This window comes from Oryzias melastigma, linkage group LG13 (genome assembly GCF_002922805.2).
Source record: "Oryzias melastigma strain HK-1 linkage group LG13, ASM292280v2, whole genome shotgun sequence".
Lineage (NCBI taxonomy): Eukaryota > Metazoa > Chordata > Actinopteri > Beloniformes > Adrianichthyidae > Oryzias > Oryzias melastigma.
In genome coordinates this window covers 7,999,372-8,018,566 of record NC_050524.1, presented here as the reverse complement: position 1 = coordinate 8,018,566, position 19,195 = coordinate 7,999,372, and the positions used below count along the sequence as shown (strand labels likewise).

Sequence of the window (19,195 nt, the reverse complement as noted above, 5' to 3'; positions counted from 1 at the left end):
AATGTTAAGAGAAAAATCCCAAAAAGTACTTTTTACTCATTTAAGACATCTTGAATTAAGATACCAAAATATAGAAATGAAGAGTTCATCACAAGCATTAAACATGGAAAAATAAACTTTAAAAGCTGACTGTTAGATAGAATTACTTCAGTATTAAGTGTATTTTTGCAGGTTCTACGTGAATGATTTATGTTTTGAGTTATTTGTACCTAATTGCAGTTCTTTTTGATGACAGTGACAAAAAATAGTACAATAAATGCAAATTACTCCTTTTAAAGGAAAATGTTAACAAAATAAGAAAACCATTTTAGTATAATTTGGTCCATCTTAATAAACTCTTATAATATCTAAAGCAAATGCGTTTTAGTACATACAGTGTACATTCACTTATTTGCGTTTCTTTCACGTATTCACTGATTTTTTTTTTGTTCAGTCACGTGACTCTTACAGTTTGTCACAAAAACTCTGACAACTCAAGACACTTGTATGAACCTTTCGGTCCGAAGGAGATGCTGCAGTGCTGAGGTGTATCTCCGCTCCCGTTGGCTACCCGGCCTCCTCTCTCCATGCCCCAGCATGGAGAAATGGCATCAGCTGACACAGAAGGAGAATCTTGATATGCTGAAGAACATAATCGTGGAGGATAATTCTCATCCTGAGCAGTTGTTTATTATTTGATTAAGGAGGAAGCGTGCGCTCCCGATTTTAAGGCATAGAGAGACAGAGTGACATTCCTCATCTGCGTTGCTGCTGTTCAGTCTTTTGTTCTGATTTTAAAAAAAGCTATTTATGTTAAGCAATACCCCAGTGTTCTTTAAAAAATATTTTTACAAAGTTTGATCGGAAGTGTTTTTGATGAGTATGGATTGCTGGCGGACATTTTTTGGCCGCGGGGGTATTCTCAGATTCTGGGTACATGCGGATGTCTCCAGCCTCTAACCCCCACGAATAAGGCAGGGAATACTGTAAGTCAAATTTTTTTGTTTCCTCAATGTTGACAATGAATTCTAGTCTAATATTCGGGAAATTTTAAAATAACATCCTTAAAACTGTTGACCAGAGATTATCCTCTCCTGCCCCAGGTGGAGGAGTTTAAATATCTTGTGGTCTTGTTCACGAGTGAGGGAAGATGGGAGCGTGAGATTGACGGGCTGTAACGCTTCATCGTAGTAAAGGGAGAACTAAATTTACCGGTCAATCTTTGTTCCAGTATTCACCTATGGTCGTGAGCTCTGTAGGTTTTGAACAAAAGAATGAGGTCCCAACTGCAAGTGACTGAAATGAGGTTCTTCTGTAGGGCGGCTTAGATATAGGGTAATTAGCTCAGTCACCCGAATCTCACCCCACATCCAGAGGAGCCATTTGAGGTGGCTCGGGCATCTAGTCCAGATGCCTCCTGGACGCCTACCTGGGGAGGTGTATCCCAATGGGCGGAAGACCCAAGACACGCTGAAGAGACTATGTCTCCTGGCTGGCCTGGGAACGGAGTCCCCTAGGAGGAGCTGGAGGAAGTGAGAGGGAAGTCTGGGCATTTTTGCTTAGACTGATCCCGGATGTGCGGAAGAATATGGATGGCATTCTTAAAATTGAAACCACAAGTAATTTGAGGGGTTTTTTTTAGCCTTCTATCAAGTTTTTCTTTTATCAAGAGGATGGAGCAAAAGGATTTTCACCCATTTTAATAATATTTTTATTTCTAGATTCTAGCTCTTAATAAGACAAAAAAATCTCAACCTTTGAAAGAAGTTGAAGAGAATAGATGATTTAAAACAACTTAAAACTTGGTCAAATATCTTGAAGTATTTTTAAGTATTGTATAATTTGTAGTGCAAAGCTCAGGGAAGCGTATCTTTAATTTTTTTTAACATAACTGTAAAAAGGCTAATTTAATATTATTTAATATTTATTGTTTTGTTCCTTCATTGTCTTGTGGTTGATATGAAATTTAGGAAAAAATCCTGACTCTCCACAATTATCAGGAACTTCTGAAACTGTGTGCACTTGGCTTGATTGACGTGAATTCACGGAGCAGCTAAACTGTTAAATCTTACAACTTTTGGACATCCCCACAGTTTTGACAGATGTGTTCGCCCATGCATGAGTCAGCAGATGATGGCTGAATCATCCCCGGATGTCTCCAGAGATTGTTCTCAGACGGATCTGACCGCGTCACCGTTCCTTAAATGCAGCCAAACCTGACATGTATTAACCTCCCATTCCAGCGTTCCCACTCGTCCTGTGATTAATTATGGATTTACTGTCTCGGGTTCAGGAAATGCTCTGCAGCAATGTGGAGTCTGGAAAAGCGGTGTTGAAAAACTTACAGCGGTCGCCTAAATTAAACTCTACACGATGACAAATCAGAGTGCCTGCTATGACAGGCTTGTTGTCATACCTTTGCAGTTGGGTTGGCAGCTGCTGCTGGAAGGAAAATATTGTTCCTTGTATTTGGATTTCTTTGCTCCTTAAACATGTATACATTTGCTGAATCTTCTAACAATCTCTTCTTTTTTTATATGTGTCGTAAGTGTTGGCTGCAGATGCAGAATCTGACGAAATAGCTGTCAGCATATTAATGTTTTGTCCTTTTTATGTTCTGTGTTTGATTTCACAAATCAGTTTAATTAGCCTGAAATGGGGTTTGTGGTGAGAGGATCTGTTTAAAGCCACTCTAATGAGGTTTAAGTGCGCTGGCATGAAAGAGGGCTGCTTCTTCGGGCAGAATGCCACTCTCTTTTTCTTCCTCTCCCCGGTCTGGGACTCTCAGTCAAACAGCAGCGTCGTAATTTAGTCACTTCCTCTCTAATATGATAAGCTTTTAATAAAAAGTCAGCAAAAAAGCAATATACATCTATCTGGTGAGCATTGTTTATGGCCTCGGCAGTGTGAAGTTTTGTTTGTGAATATCATATTTGGCTTCTCTGCATTTTGCTGTGCTCAGGCAGCAGTTATCCTGGAGTTATTGAGCATGTGTGAATCTGATATCTACAGCTCGTTCACATTCTCCTGCCAACAATGTGCATTATTCATGGCGTCAGAACTACCTTTTTATGTGCATGCCTTTTAAGCTCGCGCAGCGTCATGGAGCGGCAAGGAAAATAAAAATATATATATAACTGGGAGAAGAAACTGCTGGATCTCCATCATGTGAAGCGCTCAAGGCTTGTGGCTGGAAACGGGTCCGTCCTTGAAATGCAGAGCTGATGTGCATTTTGAGCAGAGGACGTTCCTCCTGTGTGTTCCCTCGTTTTCAGAGTTAAGTTTGTCTTGATTAGAGCGCTGAAAGCCAATAAGCTGTGTGTGAAGAAGGTCAAGGGATGAATTAGTGAGGATCACCATAGATACCCTGTTTGTCTGTGTAACAGGAGATCTTCTGCCAATTAACCCAATTAAAACAGGAGGGCAGTGATGCCTGTGAAGTGGACTGGTGCAAAAGAATCTTGGAAGTTTTTTTTTTCTCCCCGACTTGTGTAGAAACAGCAACCCTGCGAGGTGTTTATCTGAACTCAGCGTGAACCTCTCCAGATCAATACTGTAAGTGTTGCATTTAATGGGTTGAGGATATAATTCTGTATTAAGAGCCGGGCAGAGTGCTTTAATTCCGAGCTGCGCCTCCTTGTAAGAGCATCATTTCAGGGTTATTTAAGATTCTGTCCACCCCGGTTTTGAAAGCGCAGACTTGTGATCTTCCATCACATTAGTCGAGGTTTCATCAGTTAATGACACGAATTCCACACTTCTCTCAAACTCTTATTAATTTAAACACAAGCGTCCCTCTTGGCCAAAATGTGCAGCTCAGTTAAGCAGTCATCTGTTCGTTTTGGCACTAGTGTGGATTAACGTGGGGGGGTTGGAGCCGACGGGGAGGGAAGAATGAAAGCAAGTGGGGGCCCTCTTCCATACAATGCTGTATCTTTGTGCTGCTTCATGGATGTGACACAGAAAGACTATGGTCTCGCCTAGTGCTGCTTTTCTTTTTCCTCCTCTTCCCCTTCATCTGCTTCATCCACTGCGGGGGCTGCGAGAGGTACCCGCACCATCTATGTTTTATTTAACAAGCCTCGCTTTCAAAGCCGACGCAAACTTCTGTTCCCCTGTCTTTTTAATGCATCTGTCAGTTCTGCAGCTTTCCTCGTTATTGAGTGATATTAAAACTCCCTCCATTCTCCGAAGACGCGTGCCACCTCAGACTGTATGTATGTGCGCGTAATTAGATAAAGCCGGGAGGCGCAAGAAGCATCCCGGTGGCTGGAAAGACTTCCGCGTAACTCCTGGCCCCCAGATGCCCCATACCTGCAAATATTACCATGACGCTTTGTCCTCCTTCTTAAAATGCCTCCCTCGCTACAGAATGAAATCAAGAATTTAAAAGGAAAAAAACAACACACTCAATCTGACATAAACAGGATTTTGTCAAACGTGGTCCAAAGAAAAATCTAGCTTGAGCATTTTACTTCATTCTTCAGGCTTTAAGAGCAGCAATTTTCCCTTCCCTTCTTTAGAATAGCTCTTCAGTGTTAATGTTCCCCACAAAAGTAGTATTTAATGTTATTTCTTTAAGCATGAAAAAGTAAGGATTTCACATTAAATTGTTACGTAAACACTGCAAATAAAAATTAGTTTTTTAAACATATTCTTGTGGCATTTTCCTGATGATAAATGCCTTATCTGCTGCTGATTACCTGGATCAGGTGTGCTTGGCCAATAAGGAGCTTCAATGGCAGGTTGGTTGGAGAACATGATACCGGCCCTTGAGGACTGACTTTGGACACCCCTGCTCTAAACTGTACGGATGGATTGCTCCAATATTGTGCATCACTTTTGTTGCACCTGTGGGGGTGTGAGGGGCTATGAACTAGCGGAAGAGCGTGTAAATAGAGAGCATTCAGCAATGGGGAGAAGAACTATGGAACCAGTTGCCACTAACTTTTCGAGAGGTCACACTTTTGGAGAGTTTTAAAACTAAACTCTTCCTCCACTATCGGCTATAATATCTGCCTAGCTGCTTTTTTATCATGTAAATTCACCTCGGAGATAAGTTTTTAATGAACTAAAGGTGCTCTGCACGAACTATGTCCTGGAAAATGATGCCTTTTATTTTTATTTGGGATACTTCTTCTTTTCCTTTCGGCTTTTCCCTTCAGGGGTCGCCACAGCGAATCAGTTTCCTCCATCTAAGCCTGTCTTCAGCATCCTCCACTCTAACACCAGCCACCTTCATGTCTTCATTCACTGCATCCATAAACCTCCTCTTTGGTCTTCCTCTAGACCTCTTTCCTGGCAGCTCTAGACTCAGCATCCTTCTACCAATATATTCACTGTCTCTCCTCTGAACATGTCCAAACCATCTCAGTCTGGCCTCTCTGACTTTATCTCCAAATTTATTTTTATTTGGGATAAAAACTGCATAATCAAAATTAACAGACAAATGGGAACACTGACAGTAAATCAAATAATCAATACATCAAAAAAATCAAAATAATATTGTAGTTGAACTTAAATTTTGCCAATTTTCTCAATTTTCTTAGTTTTCCTTAAATAAAAAATATTAGTCATTCGACAAAAACCAATATTAGAGACTTTGGGGTCTTTTTAGTGGTTATAATCTTTTGCATCAAAGAGAATTCCCAACTTTTATATATACAGTGGTGGACAAAAGTGTTGGTAGCCCTCAGTTAAAGAAGGACAAACCCACAATTCTCACTGAAATCACTTGAAACTTACAATAACAAGTAACAATGAATATATATATATATATTTAATTAAACAATCAAAATCAGCCATCAATTTTGAATTGTTGATTAACATAATTATTTAAAAAAAAAAAAAACTAATGAAACATGATGGTACCTCAATAAAAAGTTGAAAACTATTTGACCAGAGTGACATGATTAACTCAGGTGTGTCCTTTAATTGACATCACAGGTGTTTTATTTATTGTTACTTTTGTAAGTTTTGAGTGATTTCAGTGAGAATTGTGTGTTTGTCCTTCTTTAACTGAGGGGTACCAACAATTTTGTCCACGTCTGTATATATATTTTCACCAACTTTCTGTTTAAAAAAATAATTTAATAAAACAGTGTAATTCAGTATCAGGTTAAAGCATTATATGTTTCATAAAACTCAAAAGTGTTGTTTTAATTCAAGATTTCTATTTTTTTCTAACTTGCACAAACAAGGTTTTTCATTATAACCAAAGTTAGTTTAACTGAAGAGCTAAACCTGGATAAAGCACATCCTTTGAGTACCTTTCTGGTCCTCCGTCGGGGAGGGGAATCTTCCTGGTGCGTGTCTCCGCTCAGGTTCCTGTACAGTTAGTGCGTGACAGCTATTGTTCAGCGCGGTCTGTGACACGGGACTCGGGTTGTTTTCGCCTCGAAAAAGGGAAAGAAAACAGTTCGGCTTCATGGCCTTGTGAGCAGTTTGTGTTGTTTAAATGGATTCTGCTGCCATATCTGCCACACCAGTCTCAGGTCATCCTCTGAGAAATGGGCCGCAATTTTCCGCCAAGAGCGAGGCGTGGCACCTCAAAGAGCAGCACGTGTAACCGTCCACCAGGACGCTAAGGAATCGGGTGGAAATTCTAGGTAATGGAAGCAGTCCTTCACATTGCCTGATGCTCACAGAGGGCTTTATGTATTTTATGAATAAAGATTTTCAAAGATGTTTTAACCCTTTAATTCTAGAGCTTTCGCTTCGGTGTTTAGATCCCTTCAACTAACATAACTCTTCAACCATTTACTATATTAACGTAATTTTGGTGGATTCTGAAGCGGAGAAAAGCAGTTTTGCGTTATTATACAACATTTTACATCAGTAATGTATTGCACCTTGATACAAAGCAGAAACATAAAAAGCTGCTTTTCTCTGCTTTAGAATCGGCTGACTCCTGTGTAGACCAGAGCTGCTCATTCCTGATCATCTAGATCTACCACACTGACTGTTTTCCAGATCACCAAACCCTGCTAGCTGCTGATTAACTAATCCAGATGTCTCCAAATTCTGATTGAGTGAACTCACCTACTCCAGGTAATCAACAGCAAACTGTACAGGAAGATCTGGAAAACAGGCAGGATGGTAGGTCTCTAGGGCCGTGAATGAGCAGGCCTGATACAGACAAAGAGTTACAGTATACAAGAGCGGGTGTCTTTAGGTGTTGCTGAAGACATTTTCAGTATTTTACTACGCTCACACCAGGCTAAATTAGATAAAGCGGGTAGGCTCTAGAGCGTCCAGTGGCTTGAAAGGCTTGTGGATAACTCCTGTACCCGGGATGCTCCATACCTCGCAATGTTGCTATGGAAACATGGGTTAGAGCGACCACTTTTAATGATAAGTTTATGTTAACGCACATTTTGCACGTTTCTGGCTTCCATGTTCTAAAAGTCTTACACTCATCACTAAAGTTTTTTAGTCTGTTTTCTGGCTCTACGTACGAAACCTGCAGCAATTTATACGCGCATCAAAAGTTAAAAAGTTTTGACATTTTGCACCAAGCTTCTTCCATCTGTGAGTTCATGCACTAGTATCTAGTAGTGACAGACCTGTGTGAACACTATCCTAAAAGCATATTCTTGATTGCTCCACACATGCCCGGTGTATATGTAAAAGTAGAGTTAAAACTCAGTCCTAATATCTCTATATGGCTTTCATCACTCATCAATCTACTTCTTTTATGAACGTTAGTCATCCAAGAACTGAATAGAAAGATTAGAGTCTAGTGGTATTGTAGTACACAACCATAAAAAACAAACAATTTTTCTGCAGAATGACTAGAAATAAAAGTAAAATCATCAGGAGGCCCCTTAAAATGTACAAAACATAAAGTTTCTAGCTAATGGAGGTTTGTTCTCCGCTGAGCTCTGATCTGAAAATCATTGGCGGGAAAACCAGAGGAGACGCTTCAGTAAAAGCCGTATAGAAAATATATCAACTTATCTGCAATGTTTGAAGGCAGAGAGTTCATGCATCAAATATTGACTAGCTATTGAGTATATAAAGTTTGAGCTTTCATTTATTTTTGCTTTTATCTTAATAAATAAATAAAAGAATTGTTTCACTTTCTGCTGTTTACAAGAAGTTTTGCACAGAACTGTATATGAACGCGTGTTTAAATATTAATGAATACAGAACTCTTCCTTCATACATTTGTGTTTGATTTACCAGGTTTAAGCTGGAAAAGACACTTTTGTAGCAATAAAGCCGATCAACTTCATGTCGAGTTTTCTCGCAGAGTGAACATTTAACCAGCGTGCCGCCACAAACACATTCCTCTCCTTCATGTGAGGAAAAACTCTCCAGCTTTCCTCATCTGACAGCCCTGATGTGCTCCGCAGAGCCTTTCATGAGAATTTTGTACATCGTGAACTCTTGTTGAATGATTACAATTTATTCATTTAACAAGACAGAAACTTTTAAATAGTCTGAGACCAAGATTCCTTAAGTGAGGAGACTTATTTTAGGTGATCCTCCGTGGCGGCGTGTCACCGTTTTGTTTGAGGGTTATAATGTCAGAGATGTTATGCTAAGAAAGGGTGATGAATATTTAGCCGCTCCCAACCCTTTTGATAAACTTTGCATGCATCAAAGGGGTTGTCTCCTGTGACAATTTCACAAAAAGAAATTAAGCTGAAGTGAGAAAGAAAAGGAAACGTAGAGGCGTGTGGCAAATGATCAAAAGACGTTCAATTCCATCGCCGAGATCTAAGGCCTGACATTGATAAGGAATAAAAAGAATAAAACTGTGACAGGACACAGAGGACCTGCCTCATATTTTTACATACACAGAAATCAGTAGCACATATGCTGCACGGATCCTCATTTGTAGTAGAACTATGCAGCTGTTTCCTATATTTCCAGTTTAAAGAAATTAAAGTGATCAAAATATTTGGATTCGGAATTTTGACAGTAAAGTCGGGTGTGTAGTGTTGTTTGGCCAACTGAGCGCTCAACACACAAACTACATGGAGTCTGCAGAAGTGCTAACAGCAAGCTGAAACTGGTTAAGTGAATAATGGAACCAAACAGAGACATGTCTGGAGAGTTAAAGTGCACAGATAGTCAGGCAGTGCTCTTGCACGCTGCTGGGGTCTGGAGACAGAGTGGATATTCCAGCGAAGCATCTCATGAATCCTTTATCAGTGTGTTTGAACATTGATCGGATTGAGTATTAGCCCAAAGGCTGGACTCTGCTTTGGAGGAGAGTACAAAATCCAAGTTCTCTCATGTGAGCATGCCATGAGGCAACACAGAACATCCGTGAGACAAAAGAAGCAGAAAAAAGGTTCAGCAAACTTTCTGTTAACATACTTCCCAATAACGCTAGTTTCCTTCCTTCACCTTGTTTTTCTGTGCAACCCTTCAACTTACCAAGTTTTGTTTCGCCAAACTACTCTACTGTCGTCGGGAATGACTTGTCACAGACGACAGTCTCTCTGACTTTAAGACCCACTCTGATCATCTTTTAATCTATTTTAAAAGCGTTCCCAAGTGGTCTTATAACCCTTTATAGAGCTCTCATTGAAATACTATGGAGGCCTTACCATGAAAATTCAAATTTTTTAGGTTTTAAAGCAATTTTACTGTTCATTCATATTGCATAACAGTACAGCATTTATAATATATTTCTTATAACTAAACTACAACTTTATAAACTACACAAATAGAACAAAAGTCAAGGACAGGACTGCTCATTCATGGAAAAAAAATAAAGCGGTTACGCTGACTGTTAAGCCAAAGGAGGACCCTGCAGACCACGTTTGACCTTACGATTTTAACTTTCCTACTGCACTATATGCAGGTCTGACAGTTGGCATATACGGGAGCCTTTAAGAGGAAACCGGTAGAAGCGACAGCCTCATGCGGTGTGGGATCTGTGGTGAGCGTTGGCTGAAAATTTCACACATTAAAACGGTTATCAAAGGGTCACAAACTGGCAAAAGATCCAAGTTTCCCTATTTATAGCAAAAATATATCTATTAAAACTACCCACCAATAGTTTTTTAGGATTATAAAAACAATTGGTAATATTAGAACATAATACCCTTAGTTGTATTTCGTTTTTTAAATCACGGAGATCATTAGCATGTCTTATTAGGTGGACAGGGCACTTGTCTACAAATAGTCACTTCTAATGAACTCCTGTTTTTAGGTGATCGAATATGGTGCCTGTTTTTTGTTTCCACAGATCTTCCACAATAAATACAAATGTCATCACTGAGCACAACTATTCAACAGTTTCATAAACTTACCTTGATTAGTTTAGAAGAAATGATCAGAAATGTACAGTGAGTTTGGAGAATTTTTTTTAAATTCTTGACTCAAGTGAGTCTCTGCTTATTGGTTGAATACCAAAGCTATGCGATCTGTGTTAAAGGGTAATCTTTTCTGAATGTCTGAGTAAAGGTCACATGGTTCTTGACCTCATTGAGACACAGGAGGGTAGCCATTTGTAAAGTGTGGCAGAAATGATCAAATACTTGCCCTAGAAAGGGTTTTAATTATGATTATGTTGTTTTTTTTTTTTGCCAAAATCCGAACACCTGGGTCGTTTTCTAGGACAAAGTTTCTGCAGAGCGGCAGGAATTTACTAGAAATCTGTCTCTGAGTTGTGGATGGGTTTAGCAGTTCAGTTATACTAACTTCAGTTGTAATGAAACACCTTGTTTGTTTAGGTTGGGACAAACAGAATTTTAAATAAATGCAGCAGATTTGGAGATTACAGAACATGTTTTACCATAACCTGTCATAGAATGAAAATGTGTCACATTTTTTGACAAAAAGGGGACGCATCAGAGTGGGGCGTAGCAGGGAGCTTTTCTGGGACACAACTACAATCTTTTTCCAACATTTTTCTTCTGTTCTTGAAAAAGTAAATACTCAGAAAAGCAATTTTAAGCGTAATTCTCTTTATTTATGTCCTCTATCATGCAAAAATAGCCACAAGAACATGTTGAAAATGCCAAAAAACATAATTTTCTTCTGAGTGGGTCTTTAAAGAAGTAATGTCAGACTCTGAAGAGCATTAGGTGTGATGTTCCGTCTGAGTAACTCATTTGAATGCAGAATGACTCTGTGTGAGATATGAAATGATGATTCACGCATCACACATGGGTTAACTAGTTATGCACAGTCATTAGCACAGGAAACCGGCTGATTGGCGATGCAGCTGAGAAATATCAACAGCTACTTACAGCTGTTTACTGACCAGTTCTCTAATCGCGTTATTCCCTTTTCCGGCGGTCTAGGAGAAACTTCCGCTGATTGCTGTGTCGACACTTTCTAGTATGTGTTGGAATTTGTGTCTGTGTGGAAGTGAAGCCTGTCGACTTGTTCCAGGTTGGGCCCGGCGGTGGTGGTGGCTTTTGTCTAAACAGGTGCAGTGATTCATTCTGTCTTTGCTCCTCTCAGTGGTGCTGCTGCGTGGAGACTCTCCTACTGTGACTGTTTAATTAGGCACCAGTGTCTGTGTCAGTGTTTCAGCGCCGGGGCTGCTCAACTCCCTCGATGACAAACTGTCGCCACAGAAACGCATCCGCTTCGAGCTCAGATCCGCCGATGCCGAGAGGCGGCTGGAAGAGTTCAGGCGGCAGCGGAGGGGGGGTTGAGCAGCTTCCAGCTTGGATACCTTTTTCAGTTTTGAGCTGGGGGAAACATAACATCATCTACGACGGCCTGGCTTCTCCTTTTGGCATAAATATGAAGTGAATAATGGTGCACGGGAGCTCCTCGCCTCCAAATGACGCTCTGAATATCAAAAAGATTGATCAAGGACTTTGTTAGGTGCATCACTCGAACATTATGCATTCAATACAGTCGTTCTTTGTGGCTGTGTATGTATATATAAAGGACTCTGACATTTACAAGCTTTACTTTTCCTGTTAATATTTTTTTTTTTTTGCTGCTCACACTTTTTTCTCTTCTAGCCTACAGAGCTGACTTTAGAACACCCTATGCCTGCTGGCAGATTGCATCTCCACAGAAACCAAAGTTTACAGCTCATGCACAATTCATCTTCTGCGAAGAAAAGAGGGACAAAGTTATTCCACTGATTGGAAAAATTCTGACATGAAAAATTAGCAGAGGCAGGCTGCCCCCAATTCAGGCAAGATTGCTAATTTTGGGACTGTTCATTTGGATGCACAAGAATATTTTATCTCCAGAACTTCAAGCAGATTGCAGATCCGGCATACTTCTATCCATCCAGCCTTCGTCAGAACTCGCTGAATCCCCCTTTGGGGGTCACGAAATTGCTGGAGCCTATCCCAGCTACTGTTGGGTGAAGGCAGGGTACAACTTGAACATGTTGGCAGTCTGTTGCAGGGCCACATGCTCACATGCGCACTGGGAGACAACTCGTTCTACGGTCACAAATACAACTGCCGCTGTGTGATGGGAACGCATCGGCAGAATCTTTAAATTTCATGCCGTCGTCTGATTTTTTTTTTTTTTTTTTTGAAAAAGTTGGTGGCATGGTCATAAATGTAGACAGGGTCCAGAATGACCCACTTTTTCTTAAACCCTCGGACTACCTTCGATGGCCAGTGACACTTGATATAATCGGCTTCCATTCGGAGAAATGTATACATCATTCAGTCAGAGCTGCTGCCAGTCGGAGATTCAGCCTGCCACAAACATGTGGCCGCCCAGCTGTCTCCCGATTTTGTCATCCCCGCCTGTCACTAGATTGGCACCACACGACCTACTAATGTGCTGGGTGACCACTGAATGTCATCTTTTAGAAAAAAATCCAAATTTGATGATAAACTTGCATTTAGGTCATTGCGCTGTGGCATTGTGAGATATGTGACCGTAGTCTTAATGCCTTGTTTCTGCTAAACAGTCCAGACCATTTTTGGTCCCCCGTTGGTTCTAGGTCCATAGAAAAATGGAATGGACCAGTTGTTACTAAATGAAATCCATTGATTGGTGGAAAAGTATTAGAACAACAGCAAGCGCTTTTCCCGACTCAAGATCCAAGCTGAAAGTTTTGTCCTGTTTCAGCTGTATTCATCTTTGCCTCCTGCAATCTTCTTTCAGAAATGTTAAATTGTTTGCATTCAGTATTCCCCCTTATTCGCTGGGTTAGGGACCGGAGACCCACCGAATCTCCGAATCCGCTGTTATGATGCTCATTCATTCATGCATTCCTTCATTCATTCATCATGTTATGATGCACAGCTATGTCATCGGCCTACACCCTGTATGCGACTTGATGGTCCAACACTCAATGATAACACTCACTTGAAATGTCCGGACCATCCGGACAGAAGCAAACTGGTCCGGTCCGGACCGCTCAGTGGAAATGAGGTTTTAGAGACACCAATAATTCTTTGAAGCCTTTTTTTTTCTTTTTGGACTGGTAGAGAATGCCAGAGTGCCCAAGGAGAACATGCAAACTCCCAGCTGGGATTTGAACCAGGGTCTTCTCGCTGTGAGACAAGAACGCTAACCACAACGTCATTGTGCACCCCTAAACTTCTAAATTTAGCTATTTTTTTCATATCAGTGTTTGCATTCACCCTTGTTAATAGGAATACATAACTTTACATGTTGTCAGATTGGGCCTTTTAACAAACTTTATTTCAATCTAATCTTTTCTTGATCAAAGTTGTCATATTTTTCAGTTAAAAGCTAATCAACAAAAAAAATCACAAAAGAACAAATGTGGAGAATACCACAGAGTGAGCTCTGGTTTTAACAACTTTGAAAGGTTATTAGGTCCAGGTATAATTTGTTAAGAACAAGTCTTTATCCCATAAAAAGATTTTTTAAAAGTTTAAAAAAGATAAATTTGGTGGTTTTTCCTTGATATCACACTTGACTGGTTTTATTTTTTAAGGTCAGGGGTGAAAAAACTTCAGTGTTTTATAAGAATATACTCTCTATTTGTGCCACATTTCTGCCACTTTCTGTTAAGACTTGTTATTCGGAAATCATGAGTATCCTCTAAAAGTACTTCCTCATCGCTTTTTTTTTTTTTTTGCCTGACGTTGCCTCAGCTAACACACCGACTTTGATTGTAAGGAGTGACCACGGGGCAAACCCCGCTGCCAGCATGTGTCACTTCTGAGAAAAGGATAAACCAGAAGATTAAGTAATCCCCCCAAATTGGAGCTCTTGTTAACATCATTAATCTCAAATTGTCTCACTTTTCTTTGTCTCCCCTTCTCTCTCCGTCTCCTTCTTTCTCAGGTCTACATCCCCTGCAGAACAGCTATTGTCCTGGCCAACGAAGAGATAGATTACTGTTATTAGAAGATGATTGTTTCCACAGAGACCAGGATTGAGAATGGATTCCTAACTCAAACTGAGCGTTAACAGTCACCTTCATCTTAAAGTGTCAACCTTGAACACCAGCCAAACCTGCCTTTTGTGTTGGAGCCCTTTTTTTTTTTTGGTCTTAGTGGGAGGTTAAAGAGGTTGGTAGAAGAAGAAAAAGAAATTCAAGATTGCGGGCTTTCAAGTACCATCTGCAACCTTAGACACTGTGTAACTCGACTTGTACGGTCCATTTGGGAAGCGTCCAAGCAAACAGCATCTACGTCCTGAAACAACAACAACCTCTGAGTCCATCCTGAACTGACCTGTAACTGTTTGTGGGTTCAGTTTGTACCTTAAATACGTGACTGGCAACTCTGGCCTGGAAAAGCAATACCGTCACTTCTCCTTTATTTGAATGAATTCAGTCAAGGTTTTGTGTCGAATAAAAACACACTTAGCAGTATTAACTCATTGTGTCCTGGTACGTTCACATGACAAACACTGTATACGAATAAATTGTCATTTGCACAAAGTAAAAAACTGCCTTGAATTATTTTGTTTTTATTGTCTGGTCAAAGAAATTCTATTTTTGCAGCTTTTAGGAATGTTAACCCTTTAACATCTGAGGCATCACCGGTTACACTTAAAGGGTAACCAAACCCTCAATCAACCTTTTTTTGGCTGTTGATCTCTATAAATGGGGCTTTTAAAGTGCGGTCTGTTAGTCAATGCCAAATTTTTGATAAATTAAAATAAAATTGTTTCATTCTTGGGGCCTTATGTAAACTATTTATTGGAAGTGGACGCTTAAACAAGGATTTCCAACTCCTGTGTAAACATAGCATAACATTACCAATGGAACAAAAAATGCAAGAAATATTGGAGCTTTTCAGCCGTACAATTCTGATCCAGATGGACTTTTAAAATAATATTAAAAAATAATAATAGATGAAATAAAAAAAGATTTATCTTTTTCTAAAAATACCTCGAGGCTCCGTAAAAAATTGAAGTAAAAAAAATATTGAAGTAAAAAGTTAAAATAAATTACAAACTAGAACTGATTCTCTAAAAATTATAGTTTAAGAAAAACATTTTGGTTTGTAACTGGTGAAAATTGGATTGCAAATGTTTATTTTTTCTTTTTCTAAGTGGTGAATTAACAAAAAAAAAATTCTATTTACTAATAGAATACTAATGTGCATCAGTTACTATCTGGTGCGCATCCATTACTAACCAGAATTTTTTTCTCTTTTTATTTCAATTAAAAAAAAAAAAAAAAAAAGTTTTCCTCAATTTTCCTTTAGAGGCTCCGTACCTTGGGGAGTAATCTAAATGTCTAAATGTCTTTCTAAATGTTCCCTCTGCAGGGTTGAACAGGCAGTTAAAGGGTTAAAAACTGTGTTATTGATTCACTTTAATTTAAATAAAGAAATACAGAGAAATATAATTTACGATTTAATTTTCTTTATATACGTTCCTTATTATCAGAGAAATCCCACAAAAACGTTTTAAAAACACCAAGAAAAATTTCTATCAGAATGGGTTTTAAGATGTTTGTTGCTATAAAATCCTTTTAAATAGCATTGTGGGTCTGCTGTAGAGAATACAATCGTCTTTTTAGGCTAATTACTGCATTTTTTCTTTCAAATTCATCTTTTTTTTCTCTGCAGTTAAACTGTTGAGCCTTAAATTTGACTAAACTCTTCAGCCTGAAACGGCGTACAGTACATTGACACTGATGATCAGCGCACTCCTTCGTGTGAGAGGAGGGAATGTCGCAGGTACGACTCACACTCTTGACTACTGTGAGAAGTTGTGATTTATGTGCGGCGCGCTCATTAGGTACCCCAGCCGTTCCCCGGGGAACGTTCCAGCAAAACACAGAAACGGCCTAAATTCTCAGAAGGTGACATGCGTCTCTTTCAATTAGTTCCGACTTTTGTGAGTTTTGTCCCGATATACTCGGCTAAAGGGCTCAAAGAGCGCCTGCGACGCTGAAACGTGAGAAGGTTATTGATTACCTAAAATGTGGCGAGAAGTTTCTGGGACAAAAATGTCCCCAAATTTGCACACAGTTTCAGATGTGCTTCCGGCGCTGAAAACACCATCCTTGCTGCTTGGATCTGGACGTCACATTTTATCACAGCGGCATGGATGGAAATAAAACAAAGGGTGATTAATTTTCTTTTTATTTACCGCCATGAGTGCTGTGATCCACACCTCCAGCGTCAGCGCAGACTTTCATTTAAGCTGTGGATTGTAGCATATGGCAGGTTTTGATCTTTCTTGCCTGCAGCTGAAGCAACGGCATTTATATTCAAGGCCATCCTTCTGTGTTTAGTCAAAAGCATCATGAACATCTTTTTTTTCTTTTAAACATTTATAAAAAAAATAAAAAAGAGAAGCAAAGACTCTGTGCACAGCGTTAGAAGATCACCCTTCATTCATAACGAGCAGCACTGGAATTGGTGTTTAATCACCCCTCATCTGACCCAATGTCGTTGTCACTTTACCTCAGCCACAATGAATTGTCTGCATTTGTTCCTGGACGAAATATTGATGTCTGATGCACTGTAACTGTTTCAGCAAATTTCTTTCATTACTGCTAATGATAATAAATCAGAGGCTGTCAACTCACTGGAATGTGGATGAACCGAGGGTGCCGTCTGACTGCTGATACAGTCCTGTAAGTGAGAGGTGTCGCCGGGGTACTGACGGACGAACTGGCTTCGTATTTAGCTTCTAACATGTTAAAATGATTTGTATTATTTCAACATTAGCTTCCACATTTGCACATTTTTTGCAGTTACTAGTAAAGTGATCAAATCATTTAAGACCACTTTTGTCCATAAATTTTGACTCAGTTTAACCCAACAATGTATCTAAAATTACCACACAAAAACAGTTCTTGAATTATGCTGTTTCTAGCCAAAACCAAAATACCTCTGTGGTTTTCTGGTACATAGTTTCTGCAGAGCAGCAGGAATTCTTTAAAAAGCTGTCTCTGATTTCTAGGTGGGAATGTTGGCCTGGCTACATTTCACATCATCCCTTTGTTTACACGCTCTCCCGCTAGCTTAAAACCATTGACTGTATAAAAGAACTGGACTGAGTGACCCCTCCCTTCTTGTGTTCCAAATAAGAAGTACCTGCTGGTCCCAAAAAGCCAAAATCCCATAGGCTATGTCCGAATTCCTATATCACTAAATAGTGCATTCGCCATTTTGTAGTGCTGTCTGAATCAATAATTCCAAAATCGAGTACCATAGAAATTTCTCAGAAGACCTTGTGAAAAACCAATCTACATTGGCGAATTTAGACTGCAATAAATTACAAATTAAAAAATGTGTTTAAATGTAATTTTTTATTAAACCATCGACATCTTCATCATCAAAATACAGTAAAGTCATAAATAGACGTCATAAAATGCTTGTGTTGATTAGATTTTCACATTGTGAAATTGGTGATGTCATACTTTTAAAACCCAGGGAACTAGATAGTCCTGCACTATATAGTTTTATAGTACTTGGGGAATAGGGTTGGAATTGGGATATAGCCATACACTTCAACTGAGAAACAGTTATTACTCAGTCATTCTATTTGTCATAATAACACATCACATTTTTTTGCGATCCAATGTCGGTTAAGTGGAGAAAATGTTTTTCAGGCTGCGAGAGATGTCTGTGTTTGTTCAGCCTTCTCAAAGAAGAGCCTGCTCATCAGAAATGTTTGGAGTTTATCTTTGGGAGCGCGCGACAGACCACCCAACAACTTTTTATCTGTGACTGCAACTTCACTGTTTAAATAACTTTTGCTAGTATCAAAGTGGATTGTCGGGGAGATTGTTCCTCAGAGTTGGCGCCAATCCGACAATCAAACCTGATGAAGATGCACGACCCAAAGTGTAAGCTTCCACAACAAGTGCGTGTATCTTTCAAAAGTTCTGTTTGTTTTCATGAGCGGACACGCACAGACATGCTGAGGAGGCAGGTTCTAGGTTGATGCCATAATTTGGGCGTCACTCATAAGGAGCTGATGGCGAGTCTAAAAAAATAACTCTTATTTCCTAGTACCAAATGTAATATATGATCATATTCATGGATATAGTTTACTATAAAAGGCTGAAGAAAATCAGGTTCTAGGCCTTTGATAAAAGTAGGTGACCTCGCATATCGAACGGTTGAAGCGTGTGATTGACAGATTAATGGGTGTGGTCTTCTAACATGCGTACTCCTGATTGGAGACGGTGGTTGCCATAGAAATGTACCAATAACGGACTTACAGAGCACGTTTGGTTCCAACATAGCGACAGACATATTACAGAAAAATGGTGACTATATTAACTTAATTAGTATTTTAAATCTGTGATCTCGCACTCGCTCAGTCCAGTTATCTTATACAGCCAATGCTTACAATCCCTGACATCATCTGCAACCCACCAACTGTTGCACCTACGACACTGCTGCAGTCTTTAAGTCTGCTTCTGGTTCATGATTTGAATAAAGAAATACTAAAAAAGCAGGTTTAATCTCAATGTGTCTTCCATCGTCAGAAAAATGCTACAAGAATATTAAAAAACATCAAAAACACGATTTTCATTGGAGTAAAGAGCAGCTTTGAAGGCGGTCCTGTTTGTCCGTGTTGTTGGCCATCGACTTCAAGCAGCAAAGCTGAGGAAATCTCCAAAACGACAAAGAAAAGGCTTCTACTTTGCTCTACAATACCGAACATAAAAGTTTAATTTTCCATTTTTGGTGACGAGGCTGGCTGTGAAATGCTGTTGCATGACTACACAAAGCAGTCACCTCACTGCGCCCTACAACGTGATGTAACGAGGATGAAAGGCAGCCTATCATTTTCCCATTTTCTCAGCACCTGCGTTTCCTGCCACTAACACCAAACATTAGCGGCATAAATGGTGACTTCTTAAGAG

The 19,195-nt window shown here is 39.6% G+C and overlaps 1 protein-coding gene across 1 annotated transcript in view; it reads left to right on the top strand.

Moving 5' to 3' along the window:
- Positions 1-14,802, top strand: part of gbe1b (glucan (1,4-alpha-), branching enzyme 1b) — a 149,694-nt gene extending 134,892 nt beyond the window's left edge. Inside the window, exon 16 of the mRNA XM_024277525.2 lies at positions 14,194-14,802. Within this exon, the coding sequence (XP_024133293.1) occupies positions 14,194-14,256 (63 nt within the window). The 3' untranslated portion in view covers positions 14,257-14,802. The remainder of the gene's footprint in view (positions 1-14,193) is intronic.
- The last annotated feature ends 4,393 nt before the right edge of the window (positions 14,803-19,195 follow it).